The sequence below is a fragment of the Podarcis filfolensis genome (genome assembly GCF_964270895.1).
Source record: "Podarcis filfolensis genome assembly, chromosome: 6".
Taxonomy (NCBI): domain Eukaryota; kingdom Metazoa; phylum Chordata; class Lepidosauria; order Squamata; family Lacertidae; genus Podarcis; species Podarcis filfolensis.
The window spans coordinates 65,471,041-65,487,992 of record NC_139609.1 but is presented as its reverse complement, the minus strand read 5'-3'; the positions used below and the strand labels follow the sequence as shown (position 1 = coordinate 65,487,992).

At 42.5% G+C, this 16,952-nt stretch overlaps 1 protein-coding gene across 10 annotated transcripts in view; it reads right to left on the bottom strand.

The window, feature by feature from the left end:
* HIPK1 (homeodomain interacting protein kinase 1) overlaps nt 1–16,952 on the bottom strand; it is a 44,292-nt gene that overhangs the window by 6,893 nt on the left and 20,447 nt on the right. For 4 of the 10 annotated variants that reach the window (XM_083617304.1, XM_083617301.1, XM_083617307.1 and 1 more), the window contains 6 exons: nt 11,336–11,470; nt 5,309–5,451; nt 3,733–3,915; nt 3,093–3,308; nt 1,857–2,089; nt 641–777 (listed from right to left, as the gene is read on the bottom strand). In XM_083617304.1, coding sequence (XP_083473430.1) covers nt 641–777; nt 1,857–2,089; nt 3,093–3,308; nt 3,733–3,915; nt 5,309–5,451; nt 11,336–11,470 — 1,047 coding nt within the window. The remainder of the gene's footprint in view (nt 1–640; nt 778–1,856; nt 2,090–3,092; nt 3,309–3,732; nt 3,916–5,308; nt 5,452–11,335; nt 11,471–16,952) is intronic. The other 6 variants (XM_083617305.1, XM_083617303.1, XM_083617308.1 and 3 more) reach the window with 3 other exon arrangements.

The following is a 16,952-nucleotide window of genomic DNA, read 5'->3' as shown; positions in this document are numbered from 1 at the left end:
AAAGTGTTTAGCTGGAAACACGAGAGAAAGACAGTATGATAGCTTAGTTTGAAAACCAAGATTCTGTGACACTGCACTCTCCCCAGCACTGAATCTGGCTTAAAGCCTAGATACCACAGCAACTCAAAAGCCTTTCATATAGTAGAGGTTCCTGGAATGTGCTGGAAGGAACAATGTGTAGCAGATCTGGTGCACAGGCCTTATTTTGGCCCCAAACTGTAGGGACATGAAGTAAACAGAATTAACAACTGAATTCAAATCTGCCTGAATACAGGTGACTCCCCACTTATGTGGGGGTTACGTTCTGGGCCCCTGTGTGCATTAAGTGAAATGGCTCACAAGGAGACATTCCTCATGGTTCCCAAAGAGACCCTCCCCAGAGCCAAAAGAGGACATCCTCTTCATGCCCTGGGGAGGGTCTCCTTGCAAGCCATGAGGGCACTCCAGTGCTCCCCACACCACGCATGTGTGGCCGTGCACAAGTGGGGAGTTGCCTCTACTACCCCTTGCAATTCCCATCTATAGCAGCTCCCTTGTGCATCATCATTTGGAGTATTTCAGCTTCACTAGTCATTGCTAATGTCCAACACCACAGCAGGATCTACAGCCAGTATTCATCTGAAAGGAGAGCCCTGATTACCTGGCTAAGGTTGAGCGGCTGTACACCATTTGTCACCACCCGGTGTTGCCGGTATCCTGTTGGCGTGATGCAGCACCCTGATGCTTGTCCACTTACAGATGCCACTGGCTTGGTCTTGCTCAGGCTACTCAGGACACCTGCAATGTTAAATCAGTATTTAGTCCACAAGATAGCCTCACTTTGTAAAGGAGCTGAAACTAGATATTGTGGCTGGAAACCAGCATAGACTGTATGAATTCCCCCACCCTCTTGCCACAATAAACAGCAGATCCATGTCATATTAAAAACTACTTCTGCTAGTACCCTCTGTTTTAAAACAGATTTGCCATGCAGCATGACGGTAATAAATTGAACTGTACACAGTATTCCAAGTGTGGTCACACCACAGATTTCTATGAAGGTATTACAAAAATAGCAAGTTATCAGAACTTTTATTACTCCAAAACTGCTCCCTCCACAAAACAAAGTTTGAAACTGGGGAATATTAAATGCAGCTCTGTTAAAGATGCATAGCAACCAGTTACTATGGAGGGAAATAATTGTACAAGTGAAGAGGATTATCCTAAAATGACTTGATAGCTTTACAAGCAAACAAAGGAGCACCTACACAGAGTGGGGGGGGGGGTCGTCTGCAAAGCATGGTCCATAAAACACTCAACCTAGTTCCAATTTCAAGTTCAGGATAATCTTACTATTTTGAGTATTTAAAGGCCAGTTCTCTGGCCTTTAAATCATCCAAATAAGAAACCTATGTTTAAATTGTTCAACATAGCAACTCCTCCACTCATCAAGAGCAACCATACATCTATAATGAACACGTGGCTGGATAACTGTTTTAACTGTTTTTATGTTTCATATGTGTTATTATATTGTATATCACTTTGGGAAGCCTCGTGCAAAGTGACACAAATACAATTAAAATAAAAAAGGAGGTAACCTGGTGAATGACGGCGGTAGTAGAAATACTCTTATATTGGAGGGGAGAGTTGTACTGTCTAGATCTTTGCCCCTCTCTAGTAACAACTTTATTGTATTTTAAATATATACAAATGGTCATAAAAGATAAATACATATAACAGAGTGCTGTCTGTGTTGTTGATATAGATATAGGTGTGTGTGTGTGTGTGTGTGTGTGTGTATAAATAAAACCATCCCCAAGACTAAAATGAAAATGAGCTCCATGATGGAAGACAGTTTTGCTGGCAACCATTCTTACCTGAGGCTTGGGTGGCTACGATACAGTCACTGAGCTGTGTTTTGAGAGGCACAATAATGGTGCGGGAGTTGGAGCTTTCAGCTGCCCCTCGGCTTGGCTCTAGAGTTCCCCCGGAGCTCCTGAGCGTGGAAAGCGCATTCGATGCATAGGGGCTATTCAGCGAGGAGTCTGAATCAGGGGAGTCGTTAACGGTAACGTAGCTGATGACATTGGATCTCTGCTTCATGCCCAAGCTAAGAGAAAAACATTCAACTGCTTTATTAAAACATTTCACCAAATGTATATCCAGGACATTCAGACACACAAAGGAGCCAAATAAAGAGGTATAATACTATTTGCTGCAAGCTTCACAATGCTAAGAATTGCATTAGGTATTACATTCATACCCCATCTTTTCTCCCCAGAGCAAACATGAGGACTACACCATTTCATTCTCAAAACTGCCCTATTAGGCTAGGCTGAGTGGGTGCAGCAGGCCCAAAGTGAGCTTCAGGGTGAAGTAGGAATTGAAACCTAGGTGTTTCAGTCCAAGTCCATCATCCTATTCACTGCATCACTCTGACTCAACACATTTTCTACAGCACAGCCCCCCAACCACCCCTTAGCGTTCAAGTCAGGGGAGACAAACCCAGCAAGTATTATGTCTAAATTGATTCATACAACTGAAACTTCAAGCAACATTTCTCCAAGTCCATGCAGATGCACTGCTGCTTTTTAACTCCCACCCCTTCTCAGCTTTATATTTAATTATGTGCCTCCCTCAATTTTCTTTAGCTTTTACCCTTTATAAAGACAAAGAAATTTAAGGTTTGAAGGCAAGAGTTCACATTACTCTAAGCACCATTTCTGATATCCCCTGGAGTGTGCCAGCTCAAATTACAGTGGAATTAGTATTTTATTACACTCCCTTTTATGTTCACTTACTGTTTCGTTGACTCATACAGAACAAACCTATGCGGCATAATCCACAACTTCCTTAATGACTAAAAATTGTTGTGTATTAGTCCCTAGCCACCAGATCTAGCATACAGTCCAGAACATCTGACTAGAGCTATAAAAGCAGTGTTCAGTTATCCACCACGTCCCAAGAAAGATGAACAATCCAATGGCTATCCCCTCAAGACTTAAAAACGAACCTGCTCAAAAATTCTTGAGGGGTATTCCTGACTTATCTTTGGAATTCCCTAAAGGACTGCATTGGCAATGGTCCCTTAAGGAAGGAACTAAAACCTCTACCTTGCAGGCTTGTATTTGTTGTCCTCCTCTTCATCAGTGTCACTCCGGATGGTGATTACGCTGACTGGGGGGCTGGGAGTGTCTGGAATGACTATGGGCTGGTGCTGCTCCTGTCCCGGAAGGAAAGCATTGGAGGAGGAAGATGTGGCACGCAGAGGGCTGCTCCCAATTAGAGAGTAAACTTGAGATGGAATTGCCTCTAGTGTAGATGCAGGCCTACAGAAAAATACAATGATGGTTATCATAAGCAAATTCATTGGTGGGCAATATTGACACTCCCTTGTTTTAAAGGGATTTGTACTAGCTTGACTAGTGAAGCTTAAAGGACAATGTACAAATCAGTACAAAATAATAATTAGAAGTCACAGGAGGCCCATATCAGTGAATGTCCCAAACACCGCTTGAGATTTTTCATACTCCACGTTTAGATGGCTTATATTAACTATTTCTAAACTACAGAAACATCTGTAGGTACCAATACAAGACAGTTCTCAGAACAGGATCGCCAAAGTAAGATTTAACCCAGTTTTAACTTTACTGCTATTAGGCAACACACAGAGTCTAAATAATACGGGTCTGTTTGAAAAGTGCTTTCTCTCTATTTTGTTCAAGAACCATCACAGTGGGAAGAAGTCCTTACTTTGTGGCACTATGAGATGGCTGTTTGTTCTTCTTTGCTGGCACAACATTATTTTGCTGCTGCCTCACAACATGAGCCACTCCAACATTCAAAGGCTGGGTTGTAGCCAGAGTCACATGGTTGGTCAGCAAAGATGGCTGCTGCATGATTGTGCTGTATTGATTTCCATGTGAATGGGCGTTTCTAAAGGCAAAAGGAAAGAATGCAGAAGTGCCCATCTTAGGTACTGTAGAAAAGACATCAACTCATTGAGTAGCTTTCCCCATCCTTGTGCCCGCCTCTAGATAATGGTGGACTACCCCAGCCAGCCTGGCCAAAGTTAGAGGTCACCAGAAGGTAGGGGAGACTGCCCTAGAATGCATGATCTGATGTTTGTCCTTGGTTTGCCAATCTATCTGAACAGACAAGCACCACAAGCTTCCCAAGAGGGATGAGGGGGCGAGAATTACATCCTTAATCCTAGTAGATTATCAATAAAGTACAGTGCCCTTTTCCCAAAAGCCACAAAAGAAAACGACCCAGACAGGTGTCTTGCATAGCTTTCAAAACATACCTAAACTTTACCAAACTCAGGAGGAGTTCCATTGTCTCACTGCCAATTCTACATGCACTCATTATAAAAGTAAAGGTAAAGGGGACCCCTGAGCATTAGGTCCAGTCGTGACCAACTCTGGGGTTGCAGCGCTCATCTCGCTTTATTGGCTGAGGGAGCCGGCATACAGCTTCCGGGTCATGTGGCCAGCATGACTAAGCCGCTTCTGGCAAACCAGAGCAGCGCACAGAAATGCCGTTTACCTTCCCGCTGGAGCGGTACCTATTTATTTATTTGCACTTTGACGTGCTTTCGAACTGCTAGGTTGGCAGGAGCAGGGACCGAGCAACGGGAGCTCACCCCATCGCGGGGATTCGAACCGCCGACCTTCTGATCAGCAAGTCCTAGGCTCTGTGGTTTAACCCACAGCGCCACCCGCGTCCCTCGTACTCATTATACACACACTTGAAACACTTGTGTCAGGCATACAGGTATCAGAAGGCAGAGGTCAAGACAATGCTATTAAACAAGTGATATAAGCATAGATGGGGAACCTATAGCCCCTTCTGATGCTATGGACTACAACTCCCATCAGCCCCAGCCAGTATGTCAGAGATGATGCACGCCTAAGAAAATCCGGAGGACCACAGGTTCCACACCCCTGTTATATAGAAAATGAGATGAAGTTTCAGTGCTTATTTTACATCTCAAAGTGGTGCAAGAGTTCAATCATTCATTTTGGACAAGCCACTCCTGAGGCTCAGGAAACTGCTGAATGGAGCGGGCTGCGGAGGCAAATCCTTAAATACTGGGTGGAAGCAGCATCCACACGTGGAGCTCCCACTTGTGGCATTTGCCTCCACCCAATTTTCAGGGATTCCTCCCCTTCTCACTGCACTACTGTTCACCCCAGAGACTGGGGAGGGAGGAGGTCCAGCCCATGGGAAGCCAATTCTTTTAGGTCCAACAATCTACCTGCATCTTCTTGTGTTTCAAGCCTCAAAACATGTAATGTGGAAAGATTACATCTACTTTTCTGCTCACCTCCAATCGGCCAACTGCTGGTTGCTTCCAATTGTCTCTGGAATCACAGCTGTAGGCTGAACAGAATTGTGCAGTGCAACCCCTGGAAGTTGTTGCCAGGTAGAAGGCAACAAGATCTGCTGGGTGCCTCCAGGCCAAGCCTGCTGCAAGACAGCAAACAGAAAAACAAAAGGTTTACTAAGATTAACGTTTTAAAGACTGGGGAAGAAAAATCAATTTGTTCAAAGTAAAAGAAGTAAGTAGACTGTTAACTTGCAGAGATAACGGCATGTGACTGCATTTCTACAAATAATTTTACAAAAGGAAGTGAACAAGATGTTCAGGGATAAAACACCCCCGTCACTCTTGTTACGTTTACATCACAGAGGCTACCTGCCTCAGAGTTTGATGTTCATATTGTACTGCAGAAAATGTATCAGAATGCATCTAAGGCTCGGTATTTCCAAACTATTGGGGTGGGTGAGCCTTGGGGACTTCAGGACATGGGTGTGTGGGGAGAGGGAGGATGAGTTTTTAGTATTATTTTCTTCCAATGCCAGTGGTTGGTTATCACATGGGAAGGAAGTAAATGTTCACAAAAGTATTTTCAGCCTGAAATCTGCCTTTTTGGAGTTACCTGAATACCCACCCTGCTCACCAATTAACTTAGTATACAAACTCATAGATGCTTGCACAGTGCAGCAAGTTTGTTGCACACAATCCATGCAAGGATCTCTGCATCCACACTTGGAGAACAGATGTTGGTACAGGGCAGGAAGTACAGCAGGATAGGCTGAGTCCAAATGGTTGGGGAATAACTTCTTTGAAGATCACACATTATAGAAATAAAAAAGTTGTGGGTATTCCAAAAGGTAAAGTGAACAAGAACTAAGAGTTTCCTTGCCTGCATATGAAACTTTGGGCAAATACCCTAAAGAAATTGATAACTTGCTATTACAGTGGCTTTAGGCACATCAACTGCACATATGATCCAGCTATTAGAATTGCAAGAGAATACAATTATTTGGCTCTCAGGGGTTTTTAAGTATCTTCAGCATATATTTTATAAAAAGAATGGCTATAGATTACAAATGAAATTTAACTTCTTACAACTATTTCTCAGTTACCAGGGTCTACACATTTTGGACAGGCTTTAGAGGCAAACTTTGTTTCTAGTAGACTCTGGACTCAGCTGCATTGGCAAGGAAAAAGCGCTTTATATAAGTTGTTTATGCATTCTAACACTACAACACCAGATGGTGCTGTGGAGTTCCATTTTTGCCAACCCAATTTCTCCTAAAGTTTGCAACGCATTGAACTGAAACGCTTCTTTGATGTGTCTAGTGTTAGGATTCTTGCTCTGTGTTTGCAGTCATGAGATTGTTTTCTATCACATGACTGTGTATGTTTTCATTCCACAATGTGGGAAGTGACGGAGACAGGATGTTTTGATGTTACTGTGTTCCGTGAAGTGGGACATTTGTCCTTTGTCTCTTTCTCTTTGCTGTCTGATGAGAAAGAGGAAGGAGCTAAGTCAGAATGCTCCCAGTGTATTATATGGAAATAAGGTAGATTAGCCAAAATGCTGAGCCGTTGAGTCTGTTAAGTGAAATGCGAATACTCTGCAGGATCGCTAAGTGTGCTAATGCCTTTTGGTATCAGTCGCTGTGATCTTCAGGCTGGAGAAAGCTTTTGAAGCTCCCGAATGACTGACCAGATGCCCTACTTTTGAAAATTTCGGTGGTCGTCCCTAATAGGCAAAGGATTTTAGGTATGCTAAAAAAAAAAAAGACCAGGGCTGAGCGATATCTGGTTTTCACCATTGTGGTATATCAGCAGCTAATCATCATGATATTCCAATATATCACAATGTTGGAAATTGGAGATCAGGCATAGGGATGAGGGTAGGAGCAGTCACAGAGATTGGGCGGGTGGGGTGCTTGCAGGTCAGGTATGGGCATGAGGGAAGGAGCAGCTGCAGGGATGGGATGAGATGGGTGTGGTGAGAAGAGGAAGCAGAGTCACCTCCACTGCATGTAGTTTGAGTGGGAGAGGACTGGGGGGTGCTTCAAGCCACTGTCAGTGGGCAGCTAATAAACATGAATATCCACTGTGGCCGCTGCAACTTTCCTGCTAACTAAAGCTGCTCTACCTCAGTGCCAGGGGAAGGTAGTGCCACAGTGACTTGAAATGAGGACCATCAGCTGCCTTGTTTTCCCTCGGCATGAGGCATAGGCACCAGGTGCAGGGGGGGCTGGGTGCTCCAGGGCCGCCTGCACATTCCTCATGAAGTGGCCAGGCACCCACAATTTTCTGCATCAGGTTTGCACACGCCATGGGGGAGCAGGAGAGAGGGAACCCGCTGGGCATGGGCCAGCATGAGAATACTGCCTCAGCAGCAACACTGCTTTGACTCTCCTTTCCACCTCCAGGGTCAGACCTGACCCAGGACCGGTGCTGTCCTTAACACAGTGGTGTCCAAACTTTTTTTCAAAGAGGGCCAGATTTGATGACGTGAAGGGCAGCGAGGGCCGACCAAAGGGCCAAACAAAGTTGTTGGACCTTTTTTTAGGATTGAAATTGTGAAAATTTTAAAGGATTTTACCCCAAAGCTGTTGAACTTTTTTTAAGGTTGTAGTTGTTGAGTTTTTTTAGGGTTGATCTGAACACTGAGATGCCTTTCGGAGCGAGGAGCCAGGCTCCAATGAGGAGGTTGCGCCCCATCTCAAAATTGAACCCAGGCGTGTGGCATCTGCATACACCACGGGCATGCTGACATCAAATGCACTCAATCATGCGATATTGGTGTTGCCTTGAAATCAGCTGTCCTGCTCTCCCTTGTGCAAGGAGTGATATATTGCTGCATATTGCCAGGGCCAGGTCAAAATTGTTATCACAGTGTGATTTCAAAACTGATTTTGGCCAACATATTGAAAAATCACACAGCCCTAAAACAGACCATAACATTTGTGATGTTACCATGAGAAAAGGGACATAAAACTAGTTGAGGGGGGAGGCATGGGAGGGGGCCCCGGACCCCATGGGTGCATTCCGTGGACTCCTAATTGGGAACCACTGGGATCCAGCCTCTGTGGCTCCACTACAGCACTTTCTGCTCTGCAGACAAAGCAAGCAGGGGTGGCTCGTCTGGTGGGACACAGAAGCAGCAATAGCCTCCTGGCAGTGGAGTTGCTGGGATGGAAAAGGTAGGGATTGTGTGGATGCACCAGTAGGAAGGAAGGATTGACTCTGTAAGCAAGTCCACACAACCCCAACCTTGCAGTCGCCTTTTCCGTCCTGGTAGATGGCACCAGCTCCATGGCTATTGCTGTGTCTCTGCCCTACTGAGCGAGCAACTCTAGAGAGCAAGAGATTCTGTTTTGTGCCCACTGCTAAATGATGGTTTACAAGGGAAAGGTGTGGACAGAGTGTATGTTTCTAACAACTCCTCCCCCTCCAAACGATGACACAAAGGCTGCATCCTGGTGCAAGGCATAGCCTGCTGAGATTTTCTTAACTTAAAAAACAGATTAGTGTTTTATAGAAGGTAGTTGCTTTATTGATAATTTATTAATTATTTTTTATAATTTATGTTACATTTGTGATGTTCTACTGTGTTATTTATTGTGTGAAAGCCACTTTGCAACTCATGTGAGTGAAAAGTGGCACAAAAATACAAAAAAAAGTGAAATCTCTACTGACAGCTTCTTTAAAACCTACTCCTATGGTAGACTTCCCCTGCTCATCACAATTAAATGTGTAGTGATCAGTTATAAGCTTGCAGCACTTTCCATATTTAAATTCAAACCCATCCAATAACAGTGGTTTTCCTACACAGAAAGTCTTCTTAAGATACAAGTTCTGCAGTATATATATATATATTTTTAGAGTTCCACACATATGGTCAAACTGTGAAACCATGCACACATGCCATTTTAAGTTGACATATTTCTGCAATTAACAGATCCACATTACTGGTTCCAAAAAGAAGCCTTCAAGCAGAGAACTGCTAACCCCTCTGCCAATACAAGCGGAATAATTAAAAAAAAGAGAGAATTATGTTAAAAGTCACACCATGCCTCTTTCCAAAAGCCAACACCTGCACAAGACAAAGCAGAGAGTTTAATACAGTGCGAGATCTAATGTCCCACCAGGAGGCAGAAATCGGGCCTTCCAAGCGACGAACTGCTTGACAGAGGAGGGACAAAAATATGCAAAGCTTAGCAAATGGCTAATGCAAACTTAGATGAAGCGGCAAAAGGGAGAAGTGTTGAAAGCACTAAAGGTGAGCACTTCAGGCAAAAGGCTATTAGAAGCCAAAATTCAGAGAGAAAAGCAGGATCCAAGTAGGCAGGTGGATTTCGTCGGGAGGTGGGGGGTGTAAATTCGGTCATTGCACCTCACAAGTACAGAAATTAGTATGGGGTGCAAAATTCAACATTCCAAGAATGTAAGTTTTTGTCTGTGTTTTTAAAGCTAGTTTTTAGACCTTAAGGCTGCAAAGAGGTTTGAAAGAACACAGGCAGTGCCTGTGAAATCAAAGAAAGAAGTGGGGGGGGGGCCAATCGCAAAAGGATTTTCAAGTTGTCAGTGCCTTGCAGAGCTCTTCTCCCCTTCCCATGAGCCAAAAGAGAATTGAATATATACAAAGTGCTTAATTTGAATGATTTATACAGATCTTATACAGCTTTCCTTGTCAATGAATTTTGATTAAGAGTATATACAGTCGAGTATATACAACGCTGGATTAAGTATTCTACAATGTCCAAAGAGGAATGTACCAGATTACTGGATGAGAAACTCAAGTCTTTTACAGCAGCTAGTCACAGAACATTTAGGTTCTGCACAGGCATCCATGTTTCCACAATTGAAATTCAATCTGAATTGAATGAGGGGAGGCAGACAGGAGACCTATGAAATCTTTTAAGTTGTCTTTTCAGCACATGCAATTATATAACCTTTAAGATCCCATCCTGTCTGCCTTCTTACACTTGTTATGGTGTAAACAGCAATGCCAAAAGAAGCAGTTCCTCATCTGGTGAGACTTTGGTTCTGACCAGAGCCAACAATGCTCCAGAATGTATCTATTTGAAGATAAAGATGCTCATGAATTATCACTTTAAAGCCACAAAAGACAACGATGTATGTAACAAATGGAAGTGTGCTTTGCAAGACACGTGAGGACACCAGGGTTTCAAGTGCACTGCAATGTTTCCGTAAACTTCACTGATCTGATTCTGGAGTTTCCAATTGACTGTTTTTTTTTTGGCACCTACAGTGTGAATTCCACTGAAGGTACCAGTCAAATTCAGACAGAGAAAGAAAAATTTGAAAATGGACACTTCCCTTAATATCTCCAGCAAGTTTAAGAACAAACTATCCTGAGAAACAGTTTAGAAGGTAAGAGCTCACCTTTAATCTCAACCAAGAAATGCAAAAGGAACTAAAAGTATTGGTGGGAAGCAACATCTCTCTGAGGATGATGCACACTGCCAATGATTGGTCAGAGGTAATGAAAAGCCAGGGAGAATTGGAGGTCAGCATTGTTCAACAGAGGTTAAGAAATCTGTACTGTTAAAGCCGTTTATTAATAAAGTATTTGCCGATATTAGAAGTTTTCAGTGCCTGAAACATTTCTACATGCGAAGAAGCTTTAAAAAGCTTAACTTGTCAAATCCTGGCTGCCCAGATGCGTATGGCAGAGTCAACCTAAGGGCCATACCCCTTGTTTTCAATCAATAAAATGTTAAAAAAGATAGGAGAGTAAAGAAAGAAGAAATGCAATTACCACTCTTCTCAGACTAGGAGAAGAGATTGATCAACACACTAGGCTAGTAAAGAACAACAGTCAATGGATCTGGATTCTTTACAGAGCAACACTAAACATCAGAGTCAGACAGTGCTTCAGCAATGTTGGGGAGGAAAAACAACGAGACATTAAGATGTAGCAAGAACACAGCCACAAGATGGCACATGCTTCCATGCCCTCTGCAAGTCTAAGTTAAAACAAAAACTCCGTTAGTGAACACAATCAAGGGAGGCAATTACCAGTACTGCAGCCGTCTGTTCTACTAGCGCTGGCCGGCCGGCTGCGCAGTTCAGAGTAAAAGGCACCGCATACTGCGGCGTGATGGTGGCTACTTGAGGATGAAGAGTTGCTACCATTAGTGGTGTACAGCTTCCCTGAAATGTAGATTAGGCAGTGAGTGAAACAAATGTACTGAGGAAACAGGCCCAGAAAGGCTTTCTCCGCAAGGAAACTAGTGGCGCTTTTGAGTGGCTTGCAGAACTCATGGGTATGCTCTGATATAAATATGCTTTTCTATCAGCTTAATTCAGTATCTCTTGCCTGAAGTGATATTAAGTACTCCTGAATTTCAGTGAACAAACTTTTGTGTTTACCGCACTTGAGACAATGTTAATCCTGAGGAATATCTAAACTAGTGCAGGGAAGGCTTGGAAACACTAATAGCCTCCAAAGTGTCCTATTGGACATGTAAGATTGCAAAACCAGTGTTCTGGTACTTTAAGATAAAAACAGCAATACCTGCCTGTCCATTGACTTTGTTTAAATAAATAAAAGGCAATTCAATGATCAGAATAATTTCATTAAACATCTCCACAACCAAACTGACTTAAAACTTCACTTTCTAATAGATAAGAATCATTTGTTTTGTTGCACTTACAAAGAATACCATATTGGATTTCTGTTGTGCTAGTTTGTGTAATTCCAAATGCCTTCCACAATAGATATAAAAAAGGACAAGTTATAAAGTGCATCTTTCATTTAATCATGCCTGACCTGAACATGTTTGCAATGATATCACCCAAGTCCCATGGCAAAGACCACAAAATTATATTAGCCATTTATGTAACCATTAGGCTTTCTGGATCTTCTGGTCTGAAACAAACAGGACTGTTGGTCTTACCTGAAATGTATTTTTCCTTTGAGTGATAAGGTGTTCTCTGGTGGAATAGGAGTTCCCTCTAATGCTCAGAGACAGAATTACAGCTTGTTTAAGAAGATTCTGCTCACATCCAAATAGTTTATGGCTGTCCAATCTGCTACAGCCCACACGAACCACAAGAATATAAAAACAAACAAGGAAAACATACAGGAAAAACACTGTTCAGATGGGGTCTAGGGGCTTCATTTTGAAGTGCCAGAGAGCAGATTCTCTCTCGGCAACCCACTGTTTCTTCACTACAGTGTTGTCATACGTAAAAGCACATGGTGAAAAGGAAACTAGAGAGAGAAGTGCTGAATAGCAAGGCAAGAGACCCGAAGTTTGAGTCTGGCATCAATTAAGATTAAGATTAAGAGGCTGGCATCCAAAATGAATGATGTCCACTGTGGCTTCCTTCAATGGTACTCCCTTCTCTACATTGCTGGTCCACCACAGACAGAAACTTACGTCACTGAAACTGGCACCTGTCCACGCAGGAAAAAGATAGTTGTTTCCTTATATTCGTAGCCAGGAGCAATCTTTCAAGCTGGAAAGAATCACCTGCATGTGACTCTTTGGAAAACCTAGAACAAGACCGAAGTGACAGAATAAAATGGCTGGTATTGGTTGCAAATATCTGTAAGAGTGTCAGTCATCTCTGTGGATTGAACCTGGATTCAACTAAAATGTCCTTTACTACCTTCTTGCCAAAACGTTTTTGTCCCACACAGGGTTCCATGGAGAGATTCAGATGAGAAGCTTGATCCACATTCCAATGCCGCAGCCACAAGGTGAATCTCATTACCACGCCAACCACCAAAGTCCAGGACAAAAAAATGTGTAGAATCCACTGAATTGTCCGCTATAAGTACACCTTCAGCAGAGTCTTACAGCGTCACACTGGATCCTGTTGAGAATTGTCCAATAATTCTGTACAGCCACAGAGAAGCATGAGAAAACACAGGTGCAGCAAAAGCACAGTTGACGCACTGGAGTCACATTCCTTCCTGAGACCAAAGTCCAATTTGTGCATGTGAGAGTCTTCAAACTGGGCATCCCACACAAACTAAAGCAATCATAGTTCCAAAGGCTGGGAGCTTTAGCTGATCCATTCAAGTCTGATCCATTGTGGAAACTCATTGGCATACCGGACCAGTTCTTAGTATAGTCCTCTCTTTTTTCCAGAGTTTCGAATTTCATTTAATGGGGAAATGGGACAGAACTGACATATGATTGAACACATGCAAACATGAGGAGTACTGAAAATAGATTGGTTCATTCATGTTCCATAAGTTGGAAAGTAAAAAGGCAATTCCAATACATTTTATTATTTCAAGGAAAAGAAAGTTCCAGAATATACACAACATTTACTGTCTGCAGCATCTAAGCCATGGAAAATACATTTTTCTTCCACTGGAAGAGTCAATACTTCAGAATAAAGAACCGCTTAAGATTCAAACGGAAGTTTACAAACATTGACAAAACATTATAGTACTTTTTGATTAACAAACTCTAGTTTAATACTGGGACTAATCTTTGAAACAGTCCTTAGCCACTGTAGGGCTTGCACTTCACAAGGGATAACTTTATGACCGGCTATTCTAGCATCTCACTGGTTCTTCTGAGATGCTCAGAATAACAGGACTTTTGAGACCAATTTTAGGGCCTAGCACAGGCACCAATTACAATCCTTCTGGGCGACAGTAGCATATCCTTTTCAGATTTAGCAATCTGATTGATATCAAGAATGGGAAACCTACGGCCTCCCAGATGCTGTTGGGCTCCAGCAGCAGGTTCCCCATCCCTGGAAATAAAAATGTTTATTTTTAACTAGCATCAGCCCCTCTTTACTTCTTGAGCAATTTTCTGTGGACACTGCAGAAGTGAGGTACAGTGGTACCTTGGTTCTCAAACTTAATCCATTCCAGAAGTCTATTCCAAAACCAAAGCGTTCCAAAACCAAGGCGTGCTTTTCCACAGAAAGTAACGCAACATGGATTAATCCGTTCCAGACAATTAAAAACAAAACAGCAATTTAACATGAATTTTACTATCTAATGAAACCATTGATCCATGAAGTGAAAGCAATAAACCAGGCTGCAATCCCAGTATCAAAAACTGGCAATGATCTGCCCATTACCATTGCAGAGGGGAGTTTAAATGGAGGGGGAGGAAAAACAGTCAAACTGGAGGACTGAGGAGCGCGTGTGTGGGGTGCGTGTGGGGAAGGAGGTGGCTAACTAGATGCGGGAGAGGGGAGTTTAAGGGAGGGAGGAATCTTAAAAAGGAAGCCCTGTTAAACAGGTAAATTATGAAGGAAAATCTTAAAAAGGAAGCCCTGTTGAACAGGTGAATTATGGGGGGAAATCTTAAAACGGAAGCCCTGTTAAACAGGTAAATTATGAAGGAAAATCTTAAAAAGGAAGCCCTGTTAAACAGGTAAATTATGAAGGAAAATCTTAAAAAGGAAGCCCTGTTAAACAGGTGAATTATGAAGGAGAATATTAAAAAGGAAGCCCTGTTAAACAGGTAAATTATGAAGGAAAATCTTAAAACGGAAGCCCTGTTAAACAGGTAAATTATGAAGGAAAATCTTAAAAAGGAAGCCCTGTTAAACAGGTGAATTATGGGGGGAAATCTTAAAATGGAAGCCCTGTTAAACAGGTAAATTATGAAGGAAAATCTTAAAAAGGAAGCCCTGTTAAACAGGTAAATTATGAAGGAAAATCTTAAAAAGGAAGCCCTGTTAAACAGGTGAATTATGAAGGAGAATATTAAAAAGGAAGCCCTGTTAAACAGGTAAATTATGAAGGAAAATCTTAAAACGGAAGCCCTGTTAAACAGGTAAATTATGAAGGAAAATCTTAAAAAGGAAGCCCTGTTAAACAGGTGAATTATGGGGGGAAATCTTAAAACGGAAGCCCTGTTAAACAGGTAAATTATGAAGGAGAATATTAAAAAGGAAACCCTGTTAAACAGGTGAATTATGAAGGAAAAGCAGTAAAGTGTCTTGTAAACCAAGAAATCTTTAATAAAAATATTATTTAAAAAACAGTCGTCAAGTGTCCTTTGTTTTAATAAAATAGTAATAATAATAACAATATTTTTTCTTTATACCCTGCCCTCCCCGGCCAGAGCCAGGCTCAGGGCAACTAACACTAAAATCAACTAACTAAAATCATAGTAAAAACATAATAGGGGAAAGGGGGGGGCCAATTTAAAATACAGGTTAAAATGCAATTTAAAATGCAGCCTCATTTTAAAGTAGCTGATAAATCTTAGCCTCTAGTCTTCCTACTTTCTGAAGGGGAAGCGTCATCATAAGGCCAATCATGGTTACGAATACCAGTCCTAGGAGTTTTCACAACAGGTAGAGTAGCCTGCATAATGCAAAAAAAACAGCCTAGGAGAAGCAGCATGTTGTTTGCTTTAATCTTTGGCCATTTGAAAGTAAATGTATCTATTCCTCTTCCTCGCTTACAGAACAGTTTTGCTGAGATAAAGAGTGCAGTTTACAACATAGATGACAACTCTTTCATATCCATTGTCCATTGTCCTCCATTTTGACAGCAATGCCGGTTCAGTTTTTTACTTTCAGTAAGACCAATGAAAGGCATTGTTGGCTTACTGAGCTGTTTCCTGCTCTCATAGCTTTGGTTCATCTGATTGAAGACATTTAATATGGTGTGATCCTTTGGGACTGTGGCATCAGCAATTTCTTCAACAAGTCTGTGCTCTTGTCTGGACCTGTGCACTTGAAGGCATACTCCCTTCGAGCAAAGTCAGACTTCTACAAATCCACCAGTATAATTACCCTCTCCTCATACCATTGTGATTATTATTACTTCTATATTACTGAAGCGTTTTCCATTTGCCTTCTCTCTCGGGTGAAGCTGAGGCGACGAGAAGAAATGCAAGTCCATCCATAGGCTTGTTAAGATCCATAGGCGTCATAGGTTTTCAGAGAAGAGGCAGGAATGGTGCCTATTAGAAGGAACTTCCTCAACCTCTGGTCCTTCACTCCAGTCATCAACGTCTGAAAACTCCTCTTCAAACACAGCATCCTCAATCTTCCTACTGCCTACAGGCAGAAAAGCTCTTACACTTCTTGTGTGCCTTTCCCTTGGGCCACTTGAATCCCATAGCTCAGCTGGTACAACAGCCGGAACTGCTGGAGCCAGAAGTGATACTGGAACAATAACTGGCTGCGGAGCTTGAGCAGACACTGCCAGGAGTGTGAGGCAATGACTGCAAGTTGTTGTTAGGCACCCGACAGCTCTTTAGCAAAGTCACCTAACAAGGCTCCTTTAATCTGGAGCAGCATTTGAGGAGTCAACTGAAGCTGCACCCAAGTAAGATTACTGGAAGTGCTAGGCAAAGCCTGGAAGAGAGCTAAATTACAGGGCAAATTTGGATTAGAGGTCATGATAATGTTACAGAGAGCAGCTGTGAACAGGAGCCTTATGAGGCACAGAAATGGCCTGAGAGAAGCAGCAAAAAAAACCCCCAAAAATCCTCTTCAAAAGGTGCCACAAGTCGTGACTGGACCAACATTACTTCCACCCCCTCAGAAAGGGCCTCCTTATCTCCACTGGCCTGAAGCAAGCTGTAGGAAAAATATCCAAACTCCCTCCAGCCTGCCTTTTTACTCCAAGCAGATCAGACTTCATTAGACCTAATGGAGTTGGATTAGAGGACAGCCTCAGCAGAGATTATCC